Below are 19769 nucleotides of genomic sequence, written 5' to 3'. Positions count from 1 at the left end.
AAAAATGAATATTCTTTTATGCCTCATACAAATACATGCATAACGCATAATATTTTTTTTTTCTTCATATGCATCATTATTATAATTAGTGAATTTTTCCTAGAAAAATGAATATATTCATTCTATGCATTATACATGTACATGCATGATGCATATAAAATATGTAGCCATATACATACATGTACATACATTGATAAAATATATCTTCACTTATTTCTTACATACAAAAAAGCTATATATAGTAATGTCAATATTTAACATGTCACTCACTATTAACCTACCATACTATAATAAATCGTTGGAATGACAGTGAATATAACTTCAAAAATTATTTAGGGGTACATTTAAATTTCGTATCTAATAAATATTTTTAGAATCTACAATATAGCCATCTTATAAATATTTATGTGTTCTTGATTTTGTTATTTTACATGGTAAATTGATGTATGCATGTTTCTCTTCGTCAAAATCAAATTCACATTTACATATTTTGGATTTGGAATTTGAGATTTTTTTTTGAAGCGGGAAGGGGGATTCGAAGTCTAATTATCACGGTAATACACATCATTCTTATCACTCTAATGAATGGCTCGGGGCTTAGAATTTGAGATTTGTTTAAACTTTAAACTAAATTTATAATTATTTAGTTTTCACATATCTCGGTCGTCTCAGCAGCCCGTGTTGCTACACGTATCACGCGTATATACCTGCTTTCGTTCGTTCAAGTTACGCTCCCTCACATTTGACTTTCACACACAATACCTGATCGGCGACTATGGCGACGAACGGGGTTGCGGCGTTGATGGATAAGAAGCCCAAGACGAAGATTGTGTGCACCTTGGGCCCTGCATCGAGGTCTGTGCCCATGGTCGAGAAGCTTTTGAGGGCTGGGATGAACGTCGCTCGCTTCAACTTCTCTCATGGATCTCACGCCTATCACCAAGAAACTCTTGACAATCTCAGAAATGCTATGGAAAATACTGGCATTCTTTGTGCTGTCATGCTTGATACCAAGGTTCGTCTTAAATACGTGCTCGTTTCCTGTTCTCTGATGTAGTAAGCTCTTGTGAAAGATTTTGGTATCTGAATCGTACTGATTTTCATCGCTTAGTCCGCGGTGTTCTGTTTGTGTGATATTGAGCTGATTTTGGGTGTTTTCCAATCGATGTATAATTTTTGTGTGCCTGTTCCGATTTTTATCCTTTATACCTTTAGGAGGAGATGTTCTGTTCTCGGTGTCCCATGTTTTGCGACACTTGTGTGTTTCTGTTCGCTTGTGCTTTACTGGGATTTTGCATATTGCAATTGCTTATTTCGGTTGATTTGCTATTACTGCCGCTGACTGATCCGGATTTATGGGATATTATCTTATTAAAGCTTTAACTCCCTGATTGTATTTCATTTCACTGTTTTTTCGCATTTAATTTCACTTTTCTCTCGGTTATGATTTTGTATTAAATCCCTATATTCGCATGTATTTGGTTTAGTTGAATTCTTTCTTATATGATTTAACTTTTCTTCCCAAACGCACATTGTTATTGTGTGTTTCCCAATTTGTATACTTCTGTTTGGCAGTGTAATTTTTCCATTTTCTGACCCATGGAGAAATAAATAGGTGTGGATTCATCCTGTTCTTGCTTGTCTCAAATAGGATGGCAAATTGTATGGTGATAACTGATAGGGTTTTATGCTGATGACTCTGATCCATTTTTCTTTAATTGGGTCACATGGCCAGAGAAATTACTTGGAAGTTGTCTTGTCTTCATTTACTGTAGCGCATTTTTGGAAAAATATAATGAATTATCAAAGGGAATACGTAATTCGTTGACCTAAGTTTTCTTTCCCTGAGGAGAGCAAGTTACAGCGTATTGGTTTGCTGTCATATGAGATTACACTTATTAATGCATTCAATCCACACTAGGATAGTTCATTCTCTAATTTTGCACATCACCAGTAATTTTGATTTCATGTACATATACACATGCCTGTGCATGTATGCAATTCCTGTTTTATGGCAACAAATTCCTGCTTCAATTTTCTGATTGTTTGCCACTAAAGGGCCTAGAAAATCATGTTTTTCTTTGCTTGTCATTTACCATTTCCACTCTGTTTATCCTTAGCAAAGCAGTTAGTGGTAATGTTTTTTTCAAACTGCATCCTCTGTACAACGTAACATTAAAGGGAAATTCCAACAATAGAATTGATCTCAACATGTCTGCGAATATATAAGCTATATATGAGAGAGGGTGAGGCTAAAGTCAAGTGCAATCCAACTTTGGATGGGAAGTCTATGATCATTGTTTAGTTTAATTAAGTATATCTAGATTGCAACAGGAAGAATCTTATGTTTCATGGTTTTTGTAATTTTTTACTTAATGACTATTTGTCAAACTTGCCAGTTGATTCATTTTGTGCTTTTGATTTGGGAAACATTTCCAATTCTAATTTACTGAAAATTTGTTTTCAGCTTCTCAATTCTATAATGTTTTGTTTGCAGTACTGCATATTCTTTTTAAGAAAATAAACAATGAAACATCGTGGGGGAGGAAAAGCACGGAGAAAAAAGTGAAGAGTGAAAATGCTATGCTTTCTCTTTTGTCTTCTTTTCAGCAGCGAAAAGTGCTTTAAAATTGTTTGCATTTTCCCCTGAACTAGATATCATTTTTCATAAAACCTCCTCCATAGACCAAACCAAACTTGTGTTTTCATGAACTTGTCGGGTATGAAAATTGGAAACATTGAAAGTAAAATGGTTAGCTACTTCTTTTTTCTTTTGAAATCTTCAAATAAAAAACTTTGAATGCATATACATTAGCTGCTTGTTTTCCTTATTATTGGAATTGACATCTTAATCCAGTATCGTTGAATTTTGGATGGTACATGTTTTATCATCAACGACCTTGTTTTTGGGCCTTCTTTCTATACTAGACGCATGATGTCTTTGCAATTTCTGTTAACGAAATTCTTTTTATAATTCAAGAAAGAAAAATCTGTTATTTAAGCGTTGCTTGATGTTCTTCTCTGCCCCCCCTCCTCCAGCCTCCATCCTCCAGCCTCCATCCTCCACCCTCCACCCTCCATCCTCCATCCTCCTTTTTCCTTTCTTAAGTATGGATCTTGGCCCAGTGGTAAGTACTAAGTAGCTTCACTGTAAACTAGGAGTCAAAGGTTCAAACTGTAGAATAGGCCCTTCGCAAATGTTGCAACAGAATACATCTGTCCATTCGTCCTGCATCGGATATTTGTTCACCCGGTGTGATTTTTTTTGTCTTTATTTGCGGTTGTTGGGTCCATCAAACGCTTTCAAAGTCAAAAAAAAAATTTTAGTGCATCTAGCACACCTGCGAGTTGGCATGGCAGGTGCCCTTGAAATTGTTTGTGGTTTAGGCTCAAAATCTGGATTGGAATTGGAAAAGTTTCAGTTATCAAAATTCTGTTAATTTCATATTGTTGTCTACAATGCATGCCTGTTGATTTAGCCAATCATCTAGAAAGCTTTAAGAATGAAGGTCAAACTTTTAATCATTAATATATTAGATCTTCAAAACTCTTCAATTGTTAATCATGTTGCTACAGGGACCAGAGATTCGAACTGGGTTTTTGAAGGATGGAAAACCCGTCCAGCTGAAACAGGGTCAAGAAATTATCATATCAACTGACTACAGCATAAAGGGTGATGAAAAGATGATCTGTATGAGCTACAAAAAGTTGCCTGAGGATGTCAATCCTGGCATGGTAATACTATGCGCAGATGGCACAATTTCATTCAAAGTATTGTCATGTGACAAAAAAGCAGGTTTGGTTAGATGTCGTTGTGAGAATTCTGCAGTTCTTGGCGAGAGGAAGAATGTTAATCTGCCTGGGGTCGTGGTGGATCTGCCAACACTGACAGATAAAGACAAGGAGGATATATTGGGCTGGGGAGTCCCCAATCAAATTGACATGATTGCGCTGTCTTTTGTTCGAAAAGGTTCAGATCTTGTGGGGGTTCGGAAGGTGCTTGGACCCCATGCTAAGAACATCCTATTGATGTCAAAGGTAAGTTTGTTGAAATTTTGAGCAAGTCGAGTTTAGTTTTCTTGATGATTTTACTTCAAGTAGGAAACGGAAGGAATTTGTGTGGTAAATCATTGTGTTGCTAGGTTGATTTGGAAGGGATTCGCTGTTTGAGATGGTAATCAATGATCGAATGGTAGTAGATATTTATCTTCCCAATAATTTTGAGAAAGATGTCATGTACTTGAGGTATGTTGCTTTGTTAAAGATGAATGCAAGTTGTAATAGGCAACAAATCATTTTGAGAAAGATGTCATGTACTTGTGGTAAATCATTGTGTTGCTAGGTTGATTTGGAAGGGATTCGCTGTTTGAGATGTTAATCAATGATCGAATAGTAGTAGATATTTATCTTCCTAATAATTTTGAGAAAGATGTCATGTACTTGAGGTATGTTGCTTTGTTAAAGATGAATGCAAATTGTAATAGGCAGCAAATCACATTTTTCTCATCTTCCCTATTTGGATTGACATTCCCATTTGTGTAAATAGGTTGAAAATCAAGAAGGGGTTGCAAATTTTGATGACATCCTCGCAAATTCGGATGCATTTATGGTGGCACGAGGAGATCTTGGAATGGAAATTCCAATTGAAAAGATATTTCTAGCACAAAAAGTGATGATCTACAAGTGCAATATTCAAGGAAAACCTGTTGTTACAGCAACCCAGATGTTGGAATCCATGATCAAATCTCCCAGGCCAACTAGAGCAGAGGCTACTGATGTTGCCAATGCAGTTCTTGATGGGACGGACTGCGTCATGTTAAGTGGTGAAACGGCTGCTGGAGCATATCCGGAACTTGCTGTTAGAACCATGGCAAAGATATGTATAGAAGCAGAGAGTACGCTTGATTATGGAGATGTATTCAAAAGGATAATGCTACACACACCTGTGCCCATGAGCCCATTGGAGAGCCTGGCTTCTTCTGCTGTTAGAACGGCCAACTCCATTAAGGCGGCATTTATATTGGTCCTTACAAGGGGAGGAAGCACTGCAAAGCTGGTGGCCAAGTATAGGCCTGGCAGGCCTATATTATCTGTAGTTGTTCCTGAGATTAAAACTGATTCCTTTGACTGGTCATGCAGCAATGAGGCTCCAGCAAGACATAGCCTTATATTCCGTGGTTTGGTTCCTGTTTTATATGCAGGATCTGCCAAGGCTTCTAATGCTGAGACAACAGAAGAAGCATTGGATTTTGCCTCTCAGCATGCCAAGGAAAAAGGACTATGCAAGAGTGGGGATGCCATTGTTGCGCTTCACCGGGTTGGAACTGCGTCAGTTATAAAGATCATGACTGTGAAGTGATGATTCTGTTTTCAAGTATTCAGATGGAGAGAATCCCAATGCTTTTGTAAGTTCTAAATTATTTTTCCTGCTTCGATTTCATCCTCTGGTTTGAGAGGAACTCAATTATGTTCAAATCCATATGTTATGGGAATTCCACATCTTTGCATCTTTTCCTTGGTGACACATTTAGTAACACCTAATGGAAACTTTTCCTCCACATTTTATGTTGTAATATTTATTTTGGTTAGTAGTAAACTCTTTTACGTTTGGCAAACGACTTGGTTTGATACTTTAATCTTCAATTTTTAAAGTAACTTTCTAGCAGTATTTATTATATAGCCCTGCTACTCGTTCCAGCAATTAGGATCTCAGTGATCCCAGTTGTTGAGGTGTATGGAGGAGATTAAAAGTGCAAATGGGATCCATCATTTGTACTTTTAATCTCCTCCATACACCTCAGCAACTGGGATCTTAGTTGCTGGGACAAATAGGTTTTTTGTTATAGTAGTAATCCCAGATGCTGGGACAAATAGGTTCTTTGTTATAGTTGTCCACTTGGTGTAACCGTGTGAGAGTATGAATATGTTATTGTTTGGATGATTCCCAACTCTTTTGATTAATCTTTGACTTGGGATGAGCGATCGGAACCCTTTCAATTGGAAGTTACTTCTTCAAACAACTGCCCCCACTTCAACTTTGATTTGAAAATCTCCTCCAAAATTGAATTGACCGTTTCGATTAATCTTTCATAAACGAATCTTGATTTTGTTTTTATTATTAGAGTCTCATTAACGAGCGCCCTAAGAGTAATAGTTGAGATTGCATGTCAGTTAAAATATAGATTCCATGTTCACATTCTGCCAAAACCAGTCCAACAATTTTCTCAAGACGCATGAACATTCCTTCTTTTCCAAAGAAAAGATTGCCAGATTCTCCAACATCAGCCAGATAACATTAATATTGTATAAAGGCCAGCCAGCCAATTTTATTCAAACCCAACGAGAAGCACGTTGTTTCAGCCAAACAAATGAAACCCACAAAGCTGAATAATTGGAGCAAAATCTTTCACAAATCACTGCCACATGGGGGACTTTTAGTATCATTGGACAGACAATTTATCATGAAGCCCTCAGTGGTCTACTTCATTATCCAGCCATCATATTCAAGCTGTCAGTGCATATATTAATTTTATCTCAACTAATAAACTAATCATAACCTAACTTGAGAATGACAAAGGCAGGCTTGCAATTCAACAAGTGTAGAGTCAGATACCACATGGTTTATCCCAAAAGTCTTCATCCACACACAACTTGGTCCATCATCAGAAGGCTCCACCACCTATAAACAAAAGGCGATTCAAACAAACAGAAGAAATCCCATCCATCCACAATCCACAGCAATAAAACTGTTGAATCTTTCAAAAGCAGCTAAAAATTTATAATTATACAAACTAGGAGAGCTGGTAGAACAGCATCAATAGAAATTCTAATTGGCCAAAAGATCTGAAGAAACCAATCAAAACCCATTTTTCCAGTAAGTAAGAAACTCTGTACATAATAAGGAAGGCGCAAGGGAATATAAGTATATAACAACATCCAAGCAACATAGTGAAGGACAAGCTATCACAGAAACAGCTTATGAACAATATTATACTCAATTCTCATCCGTTTGAGGAAAATTTCCAGCCGCATTTGATGACGAAGACGACGATGAAGATGAATTACCACCTGAAGAAGAGAACAACCCACTAAATGGCCAAGGGATTGAAAACCTTCTACCACCTCCACTCCTTCCCTCTCCATCTCCCGCTTCACCACCGTTACTATCATGGCCATTATGATCAGTACTATTGGCATCCCCCCTTTGGTTATTGCTACTCCTAGACCTATCCGAATCAAGCTTTGATTCATCAGAAGGTAACTGAAACCTGCAAACTGGACAGGAACTGTGTAGTTCAAGCCATGGCAATATACAAGCATTGTGGAACTTGTGCTTACATGGCATTTCCTTTGCCTCAGTGCCAATCTCAAAATCATCCAAACATACTGAACACTGCAAGTTCTCCTTGATTGTCACAGTGGGCATTGCTTCAATTGCCTCCTTTTGTGCTGGTGGAGTCCCATATCTGTTTGGATCATTCTCAGCCAAATGCTGCAACAACAAATCCAGTCCAGGACCTACAAAGTAATCTCCTAATGACCCAATTGGACCCTGGTTCTGGTTTTGACCTCCACTTGAGCCATAAGAACCCTGAACTATGATGGCTTGATTGAATGGATTGATCAAAATTACTCGCTCTCGCTCTCTATTACTATCCGTATTTTCTCCTTCAGCGTTGTTGTTGGCCTCAGCTATCATTCCAGCTCGAATTCCTTGCAGCAACTGGACAATTGCACCTGAGCTCCTCCTCCTCCTCCTAATGATCGACTCAAGTTCACGGTCCAATTCAGTTTCTCCCTCGCGGTGTGCCTCTACATCATCATTGACTTCAGACTGGTTATCATCAAAATCATCATCAATACCCCTCCGCCTGAATCTCCTTAATCTATGACGGGGATTACCCATCATGCCAAGCAGAATTGGGGCCCAAAGGGAAAGTGCACGATCCGATCCAAAATCGGGATCAGGATCAGGATCGTGACTGTCCCTTGTGGTGGTGGTGGTGCCCATTTCTTCCACAAATCCACTTTGACAGAAAGGGCATTTGATCTCAATTTCTGTGATGGGATTGACCATTTGAGAACACATGTGACACCAATACCTTGCCACCATTGCTTCATCCATCTTCCTTTACCCTTCAACACCAGAATCCTCTCTCTTTATTTCTGTTTACAATCATAGACAAGAAACCCTATCAAAATCAACAAAACTCATCCCATCCTCGGAAAGAAAGTATAGAATTTATCGAGACTTTTCAAGGGAGCTGACAAATAGACACACACCATCACAAAATTTTCCAAGAAAACAAAAACCCAAACAGCAGGCAACTCCACAGAAAGAGAGAAATTAAGCAAACCACAAATTCTCAAAAACCCATCAATCAGAAAATTCAGAGATTTTCATGCTCTACGAAAGCATGAAAATCAGTGGTTGAATTATCATGCTGGATGGAGTATTTTTTCCATCAAAAAAGATAAACAATAATAAACATGGCAGATGATTCCATCCAAACCTAGATGAAAACATAATCATTTCAGATCCCATAAAGCAGAAAACATACAAATTTCAAGCTCGCAATTGCATGCTTACCAAAACACAAAACCCAAACCAAGCCTGAGGAGTCCAAAGCCTAAGAGAACCAGAACATCCAACTGCCAGGCAACAAAAGCTTTTGACAGAAAATACAGAATTTCAATTGAAATTGTGAACCGAACAAAAAGGGTATTTAAATGAAGTCCTCAATAATCAGCACATGATTACGGAAGAAGGATCTGGAAGAACCCAACAACCCATATATTTATTTCTTCACATTAAATTAAAAGATTTGACACGCAAACTAAAATCAACATAAATGAAGAATTAACTAGAATTGTCAGAATAAATAATGAAAAAAATATATATAGAGAGAAAGTTATAGGAAAGCTGTACCCAGAAGCAGCACTAATTATAATATTACAAGAAGAGGGAGAATCTGAGGATTTGTGTCGAAGAGGAGAAAGAAAATGAAGAGAGAAAGAAAAGAAAATGACAATAATCTGCGAGATTCTCTATTAACGACCCAAACAAACATAAAACGCGTAGCCTTCTCCCTCTCTCTCTTATTATTTGTATTTTTTTTTCTATTTTTTAAACTTTTTATGCGTTTCAGTGAAACTATGCATTATTTGAAAATTTGTTTGTAATCTCCCATTGATACAGATTCAAAGCTTGGACCAACTTAATCTAATTTTTTTTTCTCTTTCAAATTCCTTTTGCAAGAGTCTTTGTTTCAATTGTCATTGCTTCCATTTAATCTTTGTCTAATTTTTTTGGTTAATTTGGTTTTAATTTTTGGTGCTATCATATCATCACTAACACACCACTGTAACCCATCGGAGCTCTCTGCAATTAAACATCATTGGACGAGTTTAATACAAGAATGGATGACGGGAAGTCCTCATGTTGAGCCCATTCCTTTGATATTGGGAAACATGTGCTTCAGTGGTAAAGTTGCGGAGGTTCACCTAGAGATCATTAGTTCAATTTCTAGAAACAATCTTTCCACATATTATCCGAGAGTAAAGCCTACGTACATCATACATATCCTTGAACCGACCTCGTCCACTGCGAGTAAATTTTGTGTACTTCTTGTCAATCCCCAACTTCGCCCACAACATAACTGTGGGAGTGTTGTTTACCTTCTTACATATGAAAGAAATACTCCTCGTAGTATTTAAATAACAGCTATGATAGACATCCCAACATATGGTATTTGAGTTATCTCAATTGCTATTGAGTTGTATACATAAGATTTCATGTGTATCACGTGGGACAAGTGAAACCTATGAATTCACTTGAATCCTTACATCAAACTCAACAACTGTGAGAAATCCTGAAGGTGCTTGTGATGCCGCCGCTGCGTAACGTAAGCAGTGAGGAGACAACATAAATTAAAGGTAAATAAATTCTTCGCGTACCAGCCTGCCACGTCATCCATTAGCAAATCCAGTTCAAAATTTTGAAAATTTAGTTATGGGCTTAAGAAGAATGGGCCATGGCATGTCATTGAGTGATGGGCCAGGGTAACTAAGAATAACCACTTCAAATACTAATTTTATTCCGGTATTTTTTTCCTCTTCGGTTCGGGTGCTTATTTTTTTAGGTTTGGATTTATAATTTTCTAAGCTACTAACGTAGCACTCTTTCAAAAAAAAAAAAAAAAACTAATTTTATTTCTAGACTTTTTATATGCCGGCCAAAATGAAAGGTGAAATGGACATGGTTTGATGTAGCATGTGTGAATGATTTATGCTCAAGTATTCAAGGACCAACGTGTCTCCAGCTCTCTCTCATAAGTTGTAATCACATTCATGATTTTGCCAAAGAAGTTGTGAGCAGGGGTTATAGAACTTCATGAAGTCTCAGACAACCTTAATTTCCTAGTATTTAGAAAGTAGAGATGGAAAGCATATAAAAAAAAAAAAAAAACCACGACCATACATATCCATAAAGTTTGTGTCTGAGGGTTTCAAGCCAAAGGGACAATCAAACCACTAGGACCACACACTACAAGAAAGAAGGTGGCTCTTGGGGATTAGCTGGGGCTACAATTCTTTTTAATTAAAATTGACTATAATATTTTTCCAAATCATGATTTTTTTTTAAAAAAAATGAGATATTAGAATTTTTGGAATAACAATCTCGTATTTATGATTTAAGATTCATATTAAAACTATATGTTAAATAAACCATCATTTAACATAATTTAGGGAGGAATTGTAATCAATTCTAATTAAAAGAATTGTAAAACCCCATCCCCTAGGTTATGATGTCAATGATGGCTTTTGATGTTGAAAACTGTAAGAGTCCCTTTTGACGTTGAAAGTGCTACTGCTCCCTCACTTATTAAGCCTTCCTGTATTGTTCAGTTGTTCTCCATTGCCGAACTACTTTGATAGCCCTGCTTAGTTAATTACAAATCCCAAAACCCCCACACAACTGTCCTTGTCCATGGATTACTTGTTTTATAGGTTACCTTTTAATATATATATATATATATATATATATATTCAAAAAGTCCAATTCCATGTTCAACGATAGATCCAATTCAACTGCCAAAAACTTCAATCTACTGGATGAATAAAGGATATATAAGTAAGAACATATATAGTTTTTAATAGGGAATAGACCTAGCCCTAAGGAGATAATAATTAGAAACAAGGACAAAAGGTATTGGCATTTCGTAAGAATCAATAACCCAAAATATGCCACAATCTGGGCTCTCCAGCAGGATTCCATATGAATATGGCCTCTCCAATAATGTAAACTGCATTAGCTACACAAAGCCAACATGCCATTAAGTTTGTCCAAGGAGATGCATCTTTGTGCCATGCCCTACCTGCATGATTTGCTTGGATCTCAGAAAAAAACTCTGACAAATTCCCCAATATGACATCCTAGACTAAATCTCATGTATTGAATTGACATAATGCTTCTCGAATAGAAAAACCGCTGGCCGTATCAGACTCCTCACAGAATAGAACACATCATGCTTTCCACTTTGAGACTGGGGGCCATTATCGTTGGCAAAAATTGGTCAAAAATGGAAACTCTGCATAAACCAGTCCAACACCATGGAGTGAACACCTTGAAATTTTCATTGATGCTGCGGGATAGTTTATACTTTTTGGGGCACGCTTACTGCACTCTCCTCCTGTAAGTGCTAAAACTACTTAGAAACAACAAAGGGAAATACCGTAAGGCAGAGTAGGCACTACGAGTCCATTGACACCGAGATCATAATTATATGCAGAGTTAAAGCAATGACAAGCAGTCACATTCTCGGTCACAAATGTTCAAAGCACTTGTCCAAGGGAAATAAAATACGAATATAGGACAAACGTTATTCGACACACTTCCATTCAGAAGCAAAAATCCACACATATCAGCGTATTGTTACACGAGTCAACTTCAAAGTAATGTCTATTTACCATATCACTAACATGAGTATGAAGACTACATGGTTTGAAAACTCGTGAGCATACAACAGTAATGTAAAATTGTGTCACTAAATTCACCAATTCAGAGGCACAATCAGCATGCAGTTTAAACAAAGGCTTAGCTCTACAGCTATTTTCCTACTTTTACTTCTAATTTAAAAGTAGGGGTGAAGAAATAAGCATTTGCAGGACTTCCAAAAGTGTATAGAAGTTTTTTTAGTGCATTCATCCTGAAATACTCACTTTATACAAAGTCCTTTTATATATATCTATTTCTCTTCATTGAAGTTTATTAAACCACCATGGCCGATAAACCAGATCTCCCTTCTCCGATTGCTTCCCTAACATTACTATCACAATATTCATCATTAGTGTGGCAAATCAAGTTGCATTTGTCCCTGGATTTATTTAGAAGAAATTATAAGAAGAATTCATCAACTATGGAGTGGTACAGCTCCAAGAATCAGGGGAATGTCATACACTATCAAAGGTACTTACATCTATGGCCTGAAAAGATCCACCCAAAGATGCCTTCAGATGAGAAACTCCAACACCAGAAGGAGACCCATTGCCAGCAATACCATGATTTTGACCCTGCAAACAAAAGGAGTGGAAACTGAAAAACCAAGGGCGGGGGCAGATTCATGTCAAGAAGGAAGACTACAGAAGTTATAAGAAAGACAAGATGAACTATAACACAGCACTCTTAAAACATTATTGGTTATTCATAACATAGCATTGGTTATGCACAACATAGCATTAGAACTTGCATAAAACAACTTTGATTATTTTGCAAACTGTTGATAAAACAACAGTTTATATATTACGTGCTCCAAATCAAGAAGGATGGCCTTGTCCGCAAATCTCCTATCAGTAAGAGGTTTGGAGCTTTGAAAGGGCCAAAACAGGCAGCTTACCCTCACACAATATAGAAGCTCTTTCCCTGGTATTGAATTTGTGACACCCAGGACAGGACATAATGTAGTAACTCTCCACAGCATACATCCCACCTTTGATATGCATGCTCCAACTAATTTGAATTTTTTGAATGAGAGAGATTGTAATAACCTAATAGTAAAAAGTGAGTCTTTGGTTTGTGCAGAGTTCCATATTTCTTTGTCTACTGTATCAAACACAGAGAATATATGGAGTGGATTGCAAGTTATTTCTCCTATGGATTCATGTAGTCAACCCCAAAGCCAAGCTATGAATTCTCACCATGAAAATTTCCAAACGTAAAGCATTTCTGTGGCAAATAGATGTTCCTTCACAAAGATGAGAAAGCATCGGCAAACCAATCCTTCTACATTGTATTAGGATTAGAAAGCTTTGGGAATCAACAATTCATGTTTTGGGCTGCTCTTGGATAATCAGTGTCACATTGAGACAAGAAATAGAGGCTTGGAAAAGAAAAAGAGACTCACATCTACACTAGTTCTATTGGGATTAACCACATATATTGCTCTTGTCCCTCGACATGGAAACTCTAAAACGGATCCAATCTTGTTCCAACGGAAATTTTAGGCAAAAGTCAACTTCTGATGACTACTTCAGGACCATTGCAAATTCAGAACCCAAGGAAACAGTGCACCAGATGGAAGGATCAAATTTTGAATGGGTGAATTATATTAATTTCACATAAGAGTTAAGTTCCTTTCAAGATAATGAACCTTTGCAATTAATAACTCCTTCGACGTTCTGAAAAAGAAAATAGGAAGAAGTTTGCATGCAAGACAATTAGCATATCAAAGGTGCCCACTAAAGTGGCATTCTTTGGTCTCGAAGCTACATGGCAAAGGATCTCGACCATTGAAACTCTTTGGAAAAGAGGATGTGCATTCATGAATATATGCCTTTCTGCAAATAGGCTGAAGAATCAGTTAATCACATCCTTCATTGTAACTGCACAAGAGAGCTTCGATAGATAGTGGTAGGTTTTTGGAAGGAATTATTCGTGTAATTCAATTAATGAGTTGCTGGCTACCTGTACATTAAGGAATACAAGGGCCTTCGAAGGGCACAAGAAACACGAACAAGAGATATAGCAAAACAAATGGTCAAAAACTCTTTAATTTTGTTCTGCGAGGGTCTCAATGTGAACAGTAATGCTCAATGATTTGAAGATTTACAGGAAATAGTTAATAAAATGAATGAATCTCGGTACAAGCCCGCATCAAGAAGTTGGGCTTAAGCTCGTTAATCTAATTAGGAGGAAACAAATAACTCCATCCAGTGGGCAGATCAACCAACATGCACTTGCTTCTTTTGTCCTTTTATCTAGTAAAGTATATTTCATGCTCCTTAAAAAAAAAACAGAAAAACGATAGATGTTGCAGACTCCAACAAATTCATTCTTGATCTATTTAATAAAATGCAATCAATGTTTGTTTTAGACCCTAATACATTTACATCTTGAAAGTACGCATGCCACTCCATTATACGACTATTTCAAAACTTCGAGCTAAGCTCATAAGAATATGTTTTAAATGCCTAATAGAATTTCACTCAACAGGCTGTCAACTTTTTTTCACAATGTCCCTATCACAAATAGTTGCGTCTAAGACTGTAAATTCATAAATGTACTTGCCCAGTAACCAAACCACTAAGTTCCAGACTATTATTTCTCAATAAAAGTCATGAATATCTTATGAAAATGGAACATTTTACATACAAATTATAACACTAATGCCATCAGGCCAAAGTTGAAAATAAAATCAAGCAAAATACCAAGAAAATTTGAATGGTGCAAGATTGCATGCAAGGATACAATACCTCACGCGTATATCTAATTTCTTGACCATCTTCAAGGAGGGACGAGTAATATGCCGGATCATAGATGGCGCCTCCTATAGCTTCGTCAGACCCTGAACATTGGCTAACTACAGCAGGAGTTGAAGGATTTAGAAAACTATTTCTCAAATCAAAATCTGCTTCCCGAGAAGCTGTGGTGCCAACACTGGAAACCCCCAACCTATAAATCTGAATCCATAACAATGAAGATGATAGTCTCACAGAAAATCCAATAATCTGCATTGCTAGAGTGAGTTTCAAGGAAAAAATAAAGTATGCTCCATATTTTTCAGAAGAGATGTTCCTGCAAGCAAAAGCAATTCTTTCCATCAAGAGTGGAATTACAGCAAAAATCACAAGCACCTTAAACTTAATGACACACATGACACATATTATAAAACAAAAGATACACCAGCATGTATATCAAGCACGATAGAGTTGTTCAGTGCAGCATCAATCAATAAGAAACCGCTGCCACATATCATGTTGTAGAGAAGAATCGGATAGCACTACTCACTGAGTGCTACTTCCATGGACCAAGTATTCCATTACTTAAAGTCATGATAAATTCCCATGGAGAATATTGTTTTACCATGTATGTTCCATTACCAAGTATTGATTTACCTCAAGAATAACAAAAAGAAAAGAACACATGCAATCTCTAAAACTATATAGAGAGGACGAATAAGTCAGATGCATCAAAGAATAAAAGTGAGTTCCAAATGAATCCTAGGACAATCAACATTCTTACCCCGGAAAGGTTAAGCCAGGCGAATCGTAGGATAATTAATAATCTTACCCCACCAAGGTTGAGTTTGGTGTTGCTGAGTTTTAATTTTTCCAAAATGATTTTTACTAAATATAAGAGGTTAAAGAAACATGTCACTTCGTGGCTGTGCTTTTGTAAACCATATTATAGTTGCATCTAGTACTGTGATTCATAAAGATAGACTTTAACTAGCCGAAAAGAATCAAATACAATTGAGAAACTAGCATAGCAAACAAGGAACCATGAATTTATGATTAAATAACGGAAATCAAAAGCAGAGCATCGCGCACCAAATCTCATTAGAGAAGAGGATGAACCAGGAAACGTCAAGCAATATGGCGCAGAAGAGAAGCACAGCGTAGGTCCGGCCCAAGCTCTGACTGCTACTCTCGATTGCAACAAGCGCAAACAATGCAATCGCCAAATTAATCAACAACACGCCGTTATACAATGCGCCCAGCGATCCAATCAACGCACAAGCAATCTACAGAGACACATAAACACAATTCTCACAACAACAACATTACGACGAACGGAATTCAAAACAGAATATAAAACAGGCACACCTGAACGTAGATGAGTATCACAGCGACAAATTGAAGCCCATCATAATCACGAAGCCAAGCCTGTACTCGATCTCTCAAAGGACTACAAAGCATCATATACTCGCCCCCAATCGCGCAAAATCCCTATTTCTTTCACCGATATCGAATTAATCTCCACTCCCTTCGAAGGGACATACATTGATTGAAAAATTCCGGTCACTTTCGCTCTTGTTCTTCGTCTTGTATCTTCTGCTACAAACAACATGTCACCATTTTCATGGCGTTTCGGTTCCGATTTGATTTTTAGGCTGGATGACAGTTAACGAGAGGGCAAGTGGAGGATCCGCAAGAGTCTTGCGTCTCTTTTTTCTTCCTTTAATTATTATTACTGTCTTAATTTATTGTTTTACCTTTTTAGGGTTTTTTTTTATGATTTTATGTGCGTAGCGAACGAATAATTAGTTGTGTAATTAATTGCGAGATTAATTGAGAATTCGAAAATCAAATCCTCCAATTTATAAGGACAAGAGGCCGCGTGTGCCTCACGTGATAGCACAAAGTGGTTGCAGTCTCTCCCTACTGGTTTGACACTTTGACGGTTCGCTACTTCGCTGTGTGACTTGTGTCACTCCTTCGGTGTGAGTGAAGAATAACAGCATTTACTTGCCGTCTTCCTCTAATTTATTCTCTAAATAAGATTAAAATTAACCTAGAGTCATTATGATATGGTATTAAATAGTAGAGGATGACAGGCTACCCTACCAAGTACCTTACAATTCTCACCCCTCGGTGTTTGGGGAATATATTTTCTTTGGGGTGGAAATTGGGATAAATATTTTAAGATTCTCTAATCACGTTTGACATATTGAAATTCCTTTGGTTTGTTTTCTGTTTTTTCATTTTCATTTTCTATTTCAAACAAAATCCTCCCTTTTGTTTTATATTTTCAAGTGATTTTCTCTTTTCAATATTTTTTAAATTTCGAATTATTTTATGTTGGATTTGAATGGGTTCACTAGAATGAAGAGGGAAAGGTTTTAATATGGCTAGGGCGGTATAAAATTATCGATATAATCAAATTGACTGACAACTCAACCGATCGATCGGTTATTTTCAAAAAAATTACATATTTCTTTAAAGAACCAACAGATAATCAAAATAACCATCGATAACCAACCGATTGGTCAATTAAATTCATGTCAAAAAATCAAGAAAAGTGACCATAACCGAATATTTACACCCCTACATATGGTTATATACTAATAGCTTGTCTCACAATATTTCTAAATGAGAACTGTCGCTTATTTATGTTCTTGTAACTTTAGGTGTTTCAAAAAATTTCGGAGCATAAACGTCAATGAAATCTTGCTTATTGAAAAAAAGTCATAACTGGTGTGATACTTCTTTAGTTATTTCTCTGTCTGACTAATCAAACAAAGAGATAACGGAAATGGGGTTAGAGCACTCGCATTAGAGTGTCTTAAGAGGTTATTTATTTTATTTACTTAAACACCACTTTTTAACAATTTATAACATCTCTATTTAACAACAACTTCATCAGTCACACATCTCTAAAACATTAAAATATTATTTGTTTACATTAAAAAAATTCTTAAATAGTGTGCCCATACTTTTGAATAGAAGAGAGAACAGAGGAGGGAAGAGAGAGAATATTCTAATACTATATAATATTTAATGTTTAGAGAATATGAGGTGGGTATCTAAATGTATATAACACAATTGTAAGTATCTATTTTAGCTACTTTTTAGACATACTGATGATGCAGTAGCATTTTTACAACAATATGTCATTTTCGTTATCTATTTTAGCTATTTGCATCAGTTTAGAGATACTGATGCAAGTGACACGGAAGAGTGGAGAGTTGAGATTTAAGATGCGATTTGAGCTGAGCTGGGCTGGGCTTGGTTGATTGAGCTAATTAATATGTCATTTTCATTATCTATTTTATCAATATTCTTTCGGAGCTCTTTGAGCATGCTTGTCCCACTTGTATATATGGATGCTATCAACATCTACGGTACAGATGTTGCTACATTTTATCTACATTTTTATGGAGATAAATGAAAGGATAGTTAAGTTTTTCATATTGATAAGGATTTGTATATATGATATGCATAAAATTCCAATTCAAAGCATTATAGTAGGCATTGAGTCAGTGCAAGTCGTTAGTGGGCTTAAGTGAGTAAGGATTACTCATGAAATAGATTAGCAACATTAAGCTCTTATTTCCTACAATGAAAAAGGTTACCTTTTTCAGCTCTCCTTTACTCTCTTTCTCTTAATTCCCATTTCAGTCTATTTAACTTCAATTTCAATTTTTTCCCCGAACACAAAGATAGGAAAATAAAATTGAGATGTTTTTTGAAATATGCTTCCTCCGCTTCATAACTCGATTTTTATTTGTTGAGCTTTTCACACATATCAAAAAATTTATTGGAATTTCTAAATAAGGTATCGTTTAAGATTCATTAAAATAGTGTAAGGACCCCTTTTGGGTCTTGCTTGGTTCCTTCTTTTCCTTTGTGCGTCAAACATTATGAGGTGTGTGTATAACACAGTGACCATGTTGATGTTTCAAGCAACGATCCATAATGATGCAAACACCAAACATCCCTCCTGCAATATCCTTATCACCATGTTGATGTTTCAAGCAATGATCCATAATGATGCAAACACCAAACATCCCTCCTGCAATATCCTCGCTCGCATCTATCAATGAACTTGTTTCTATATCTAGATTTCAATGCTTCTACTACTAGAATAGCAATAATCTTTAGGCGATCATGAATCAAATCTAACAGATACTTACATCATGAATCTACAGATAAGAATCTTAATAAGAACCTCATGAATCTAACATTCTAACATTCAAATTCTAACCGATAAGAACTTAATAACTGATAAGAACGTATCCTGTCGATGCCGGAATCAGTGGAGGCGCTCAATTTCTGATCACCAGCGGCAGCAGAAGGATCTAAAATCAAAACATATAAACATTATCAACACTTACAAACATTATCAAAGATTTAGAATCTACAGAGAGCCAGAGTGTCTGAGAAGAGAACGAGACCTTCGCTTCCCTTCACGTCGCAGCACTGAAAATTCTGAAATTGACAATAGGGCGGCAAAACTATTCTTTCTTTTAAAGTTGCTAGATTTCGTCCGTGTGCTTTTTGTACTTGCGAGAGTTGTTTCCCAGTTTTTGTTTTCCCTTTTTTCCCACACGTCTCTGACTTCAAAACAGCGTCCTTTTGCTTCGTTCTTGCCTTCCCACAGCTGTATTCGAGGAACAATGTCGTCTCAGAATTCAGCTGGGTTGTTGTGGGCTCAGGAGTCCGTCCAATTTTTTCCCGTCTTTTTGATCTAATGGTTGCGCGGTGTTGGGTTGTCGTTTTCTTAGGGTAGTTTCTGTACGCCTCTTTTTGTTTTGTGTGAGTGTTGTTTTTGACTTGCATCGTACGACCTGCGGTTCATGCATCTATTCCTTTGTTGCTTTCTGATCTCCACTTATATCTTCCCTTCTGATCGACGTCGTTTTCCTTTGTTGTTCTGTGAAGCTTCAAGACGGGTGTGAGGCGGGGCGAGATCTTCATTAGCATCGTCTTCATGGTCGTGTTCGCCGTGTTAAGGTGAGTTCGATTATCTGTTGTTTTTGCTATTGTTT

At 36.8% G+C, this 19769-nt stretch overlaps 4 protein-coding genes across 6 annotated transcripts; 1 reads left to right on the top strand and 3 right to left on the bottom strand.

Moving 5' to 3' along the window:
* Positions 1-696: 696 nt before the first annotated feature.
* LOC120016993 (pyruvate kinase, cytosolic isozyme) lies at positions 697-5615 on the top strand. Its single transcript, XM_038870021.1, has 3 exons — positions 697-1015; positions 3577-4038; positions 4547-5615. Exons 1-3 carry the CDS (start codon positions 776-778, stop codon positions 5357-5359), a joined length of 1515 nt encoding a protein of 504 aa, XP_038725949.1. The 5' UTR covers positions 697-775; the 3' UTR covers positions 5360-5615.
* A 1122-nt stretch (positions 5616-6737) lies between these two features.
* On the bottom strand, positions 6738-9085 carry LOC120016994 (E3 ubiquitin-protein ligase SIRP1-like). 2 transcript variants are annotated; one of them, XM_038870023.1, is made up of 2 exons: positions 8930-9085; positions 6738-8166 (listed from the first exon to the last, which is right to left on the bottom strand). In XM_038870023.1, the coding sequence occupies exon 2, from the start codon at positions 8123-8125 to the stop codon at positions 6995-6997; it is 1131 nt and encodes a 376-aa protein (XP_038725951.1). In that variant the 5' UTR covers positions 8126-8166; positions 8930-9085; the 3' UTR covers positions 6738-6994. The 2 variants fall into 2 exon arrangements, with proteins under 2 accessions (XP_038725951.1, XP_038725950.1); XM_038870022.1 differs by lacking the exon at positions 8930-9085 and adding an exon at positions 8591-8923.
* Positions 9086-11086: 2001 nt separating this feature from the next.
* Positions 11087-16459, bottom strand: LOC120016995. 2 transcript variants are annotated; one of them, XM_038870025.1, is made up of 5 exons: positions 16105-16459; positions 15829-16022; positions 14752-15073; positions 12478-12573; positions 11087-11708 (listed from the first exon to the last, which is right to left on the bottom strand). In XM_038870025.1, exons 1-5 carry the CDS (start codon positions 16198-16200, stop codon positions 11703-11705), a joined length of 714 nt encoding a protein of 237 aa, XP_038725953.1. In that variant the 5' UTR covers positions 16201-16459; the 3' UTR covers positions 11087-11702. The 2 variants fall into 2 exon arrangements, with proteins under 2 accessions (XP_038725953.1, XP_038725952.1); XM_038870024.1 differs by having other exon boundaries at positions 11087-11693; positions 16105-16458.
* A 2040-nt stretch (positions 16460-18499) lies between these two features.
* Positions 18500-19574, bottom strand: LOC120016474. Its single transcript, XM_038869267.1, has 2 exons — positions 19176-19574; positions 18500-19079 (listed from the first exon to the last, which is right to left on the bottom strand). The coding sequence occupies exons 1-2, from the start codon at positions 19558-19560 to the stop codon at positions 18967-18969; spliced, it is 498 nt and encodes a 165-aa protein (XP_038725195.1). The 5' UTR covers positions 19561-19574; the 3' UTR covers positions 18500-18966.
* Positions 19575-19769: the final 195 nt, after the last annotated feature.

The sequence above is a fragment of the Tripterygium wilfordii genome, chromosome 15 (assembly GCF_013401445.1).
Source record: "Tripterygium wilfordii isolate XIE 37 chromosome 15, ASM1340144v1, whole genome shotgun sequence".
NCBI classification, from domain to species: Eukaryota; Viridiplantae; Streptophyta; class Magnoliopsida; order Celastrales; family Celastraceae; genus Tripterygium; species Tripterygium wilfordii.
Note: the sequence above shows the minus strand (reverse complement) of the source record. Positions and strands in the feature narration are given on the sequence as shown.

What these genes read in the sequence shown, in the direction of transcription:
- LOC120016993 (XM_038870021.1), top strand. Translation starts at nt 776, where the DNA reads ATGGCGACGAACGGGGTTGCGGCGTTGATGGATAAGAAGCCCAAGACG. An exon ending in CTGTCATGCTTGATACCAAG is followed by an intron (nt 1,016 to 3,576) that starts GTTCGTCTTAAA and finishes ATGTTGCTACAG; the next exon opens with GGACCAGAGATTCGAACTGG. An exon ending in ACATCCTATTGATGTCAAAG is followed by an intron (nt 4,039 to 4,546) that starts GTAAGTTTGTTG and finishes TTGTGTAAATAG; the next exon opens with GTTGAAAATCAAGAAGGGGT.
- LOC120016994 (XM_038870023.1), bottom strand. Translation starts at nt 8,125, where the DNA reads ATGGATGAAGCAATGGTGGCAAGGTATTGGTGTCACATGTGTTCTCAA.
- LOC120016995 (XM_038870024.1), bottom strand. Translation starts at nt 16,200, where the DNA reads ATGATGCTTTGTAGTCCTTTGAGAGATCGAGTACAGGCTTGGCTTCGT. An exon ending in AAATTAGATATACGCGTGAG is followed by an intron (nt 12,574 to 14,751) that starts GTATTGTATCCT and finishes TTTTGTTTGCAG; the next exon opens with GGTCAAAATCATGGTATTGC. An exon ending in GATCTTTTCAGGCCATAGAT is followed by an intron (nt 11,694 to 12,477) that starts GTAAGTACCTTT and finishes TAGCACTTACAG; the next exon opens with GAGGAGAGTGCAGTAAGCGT.
- LOC120016474 (XM_038869267.1), bottom strand. Translation starts at nt 19,560, where the DNA reads ATGCAAGTCAAAAACAACACTCACACAAAACAAAAAGAGGCGTACAGA. An exon ending in CGACGTGAAGGGAAGCGAAG is followed by an intron (nt 19,080 to 19,175) that starts GTCTCGTTCTCT and finishes TTTTGATTTTAG; the next exon opens with ATCCTTCTGCTGCCGCTGGT.